Here is a 1,540-nt window from a genome sequence, read left to right as displayed (position 1 = left end):
TGAAGGGCTGAAAACTGGGTCATGAAGACATCTGGAAGAGGGCAAAGAAGAATTCTCTCTAAAAATTAAAACCCAAAAAACAGCACCTTTTCCAAGCCAGCAACTCCGCCGCCAATTATTAAAATTAACGTGTTTTCTAAGCTGCTACAACAGCACAAGGCTTCGGTTTCATGTTCCCAAGCCGGCTCTCTCGGCTCGCAGCTCATCTCAGCTGGTTTTATGTTGCTGGAGCAAACGCAGCGTGTCATTGAGCTCACCCCAAACCCTCATTGCCAGCTTCTCGCGGACCAAATCCTGCACGGCTGCGAAGATTACGGATGGAGAGCTATTTTGGGAGCAGGATTAATACATTTTTTTTCCCCCTGATAGTCATATTTTGTCCCACTCCCATAACTGACTGCATGCCAAACAGCTTTGTCCTCTAAAGGCCTGAAATCCACCGAATTACGAGGATAAACGACAGTTTTCTAAGTCAGTCCAACGGTTCTGGGTCCAGGGGTACAGAAAGCAGAAACTGGGTCCCATCATGGAAAACGTTCAATTCTCCTCTGCTAAACCGGTCTTGATGAAACTCCCGACACTCCAACTTCTACCACGACTTGACAAACGTCGAGGTTGCTGGAGGAACACAAATCCAGCAACCAGACAAATGGTTTATTTAGTCCAAAACTGTCGTTTTTAAGGAAATGTCATTGTTTCAGATGAAACCACAGAATCCCATAACACAAAAAATACACTGAAAGAGCTTCTGTCTCAGCCCGCTCCGTTAACGATGGGGCAAACACCACAAACACACATGGAGGTGTTCTGATCCGTACAGCAGCCCCTGTACCGGTCACAAAGCGGGTATGGAGCTTGGAGTAACTCTACATTTGCTTTACACACAGAGCTTAAACTCCTCCCGGGCGGGCTGTATAGGTTCTCAAAGTAGCAACCCGAGGAGCCCGTGCTCTGGCCTCACCAGATTTGATGTTGCCGTCATCCCGACAGATCCCGTTCCAGCGGGTGTACAGCGACGAGGTGTGGATATTGTCGCTGACGTGCTTCACTTCCTCTTGCTTTTGTCGAATCTTTTCCCAGTTTCGTACCAGAAACACGTGGTGTTTGAGCACAAAGTTCCTACAGGAAAGAGAAATGCATTCAAGAATCACCTTCTTAGTGTAAAATTCGTCCCTTAATGCGGGGAAGAAGGCGGATATTCAGAGATACGCTTCTGCATCTTCTGCCCTGAGTGGAGATGAATTCCACCCCAGCTCGTTAAAGGAGAACTAAGAACGTAGAGACGCTTCACGATGCCCCATCTTGGCTCAACAACTGAGCACAGAGTCCAGCTGGAGGCCTGTGCCCAGTGCTGTTCCCCAGGGAGCAGGGCTGGGGCCAGTTTTGTTCAATATCTTCATCAACGACCTGGACGAGGGGACAGAGAGCACCCGCATCACGTCTGCTGATGGTACAAAACTGGGAGGGGTGGCTGGTACACCAGCAGGCTGTGCTGCCACCCAGCGAGAGCTGGCCAGGCTGGAGCGCTGGGCAAAGGGAA

The 1,540-nt window shown here is 49.5% G+C and overlaps 1 protein-coding gene across 1 annotated transcript in view; it reads right to left on the bottom strand.

Moving 5' to 3' along the window:
* The window catches only part of LOC104281033 (histone-lysine N-methyltransferase ASH1L-like), a gene marked incomplete at both ends in the record, with an annotated part of 11,577 nt that extends 10,458 nt beyond the window's left edge, over window positions 1-1,119 (bottom strand). Inside the window, 2 exons of the mRNA XM_009878882.1 lie at window positions 258-302; window positions 962-1,119. Of these exons, the coding sequence (XP_009877184.1) occupies window positions 258-302; window positions 962-1,119 (203 nt within the window). The remainder of the gene's footprint in view (window positions 1-257; window positions 303-961) is intronic.
* Window positions 1,120-1,540: the final 421 nt, after the last annotated feature.

Source organism: Apaloderma vittatum, unplaced genomic scaffold (assembly GCF_000703405.1).
Source record: "Apaloderma vittatum isolate BGI_N311 unplaced genomic scaffold, ASM70340v1 scaffold11761, whole genome shotgun sequence".
Taxonomy (NCBI): Eukaryota; Metazoa; Chordata; class Aves; order Trogoniformes; family Trogonidae; genus Apaloderma; species Apaloderma vittatum.
The sequence above is the reverse complement of the archived record's forward strand: the minus strand, read 5'-3'. Positions and strand labels throughout refer to the sequence as shown.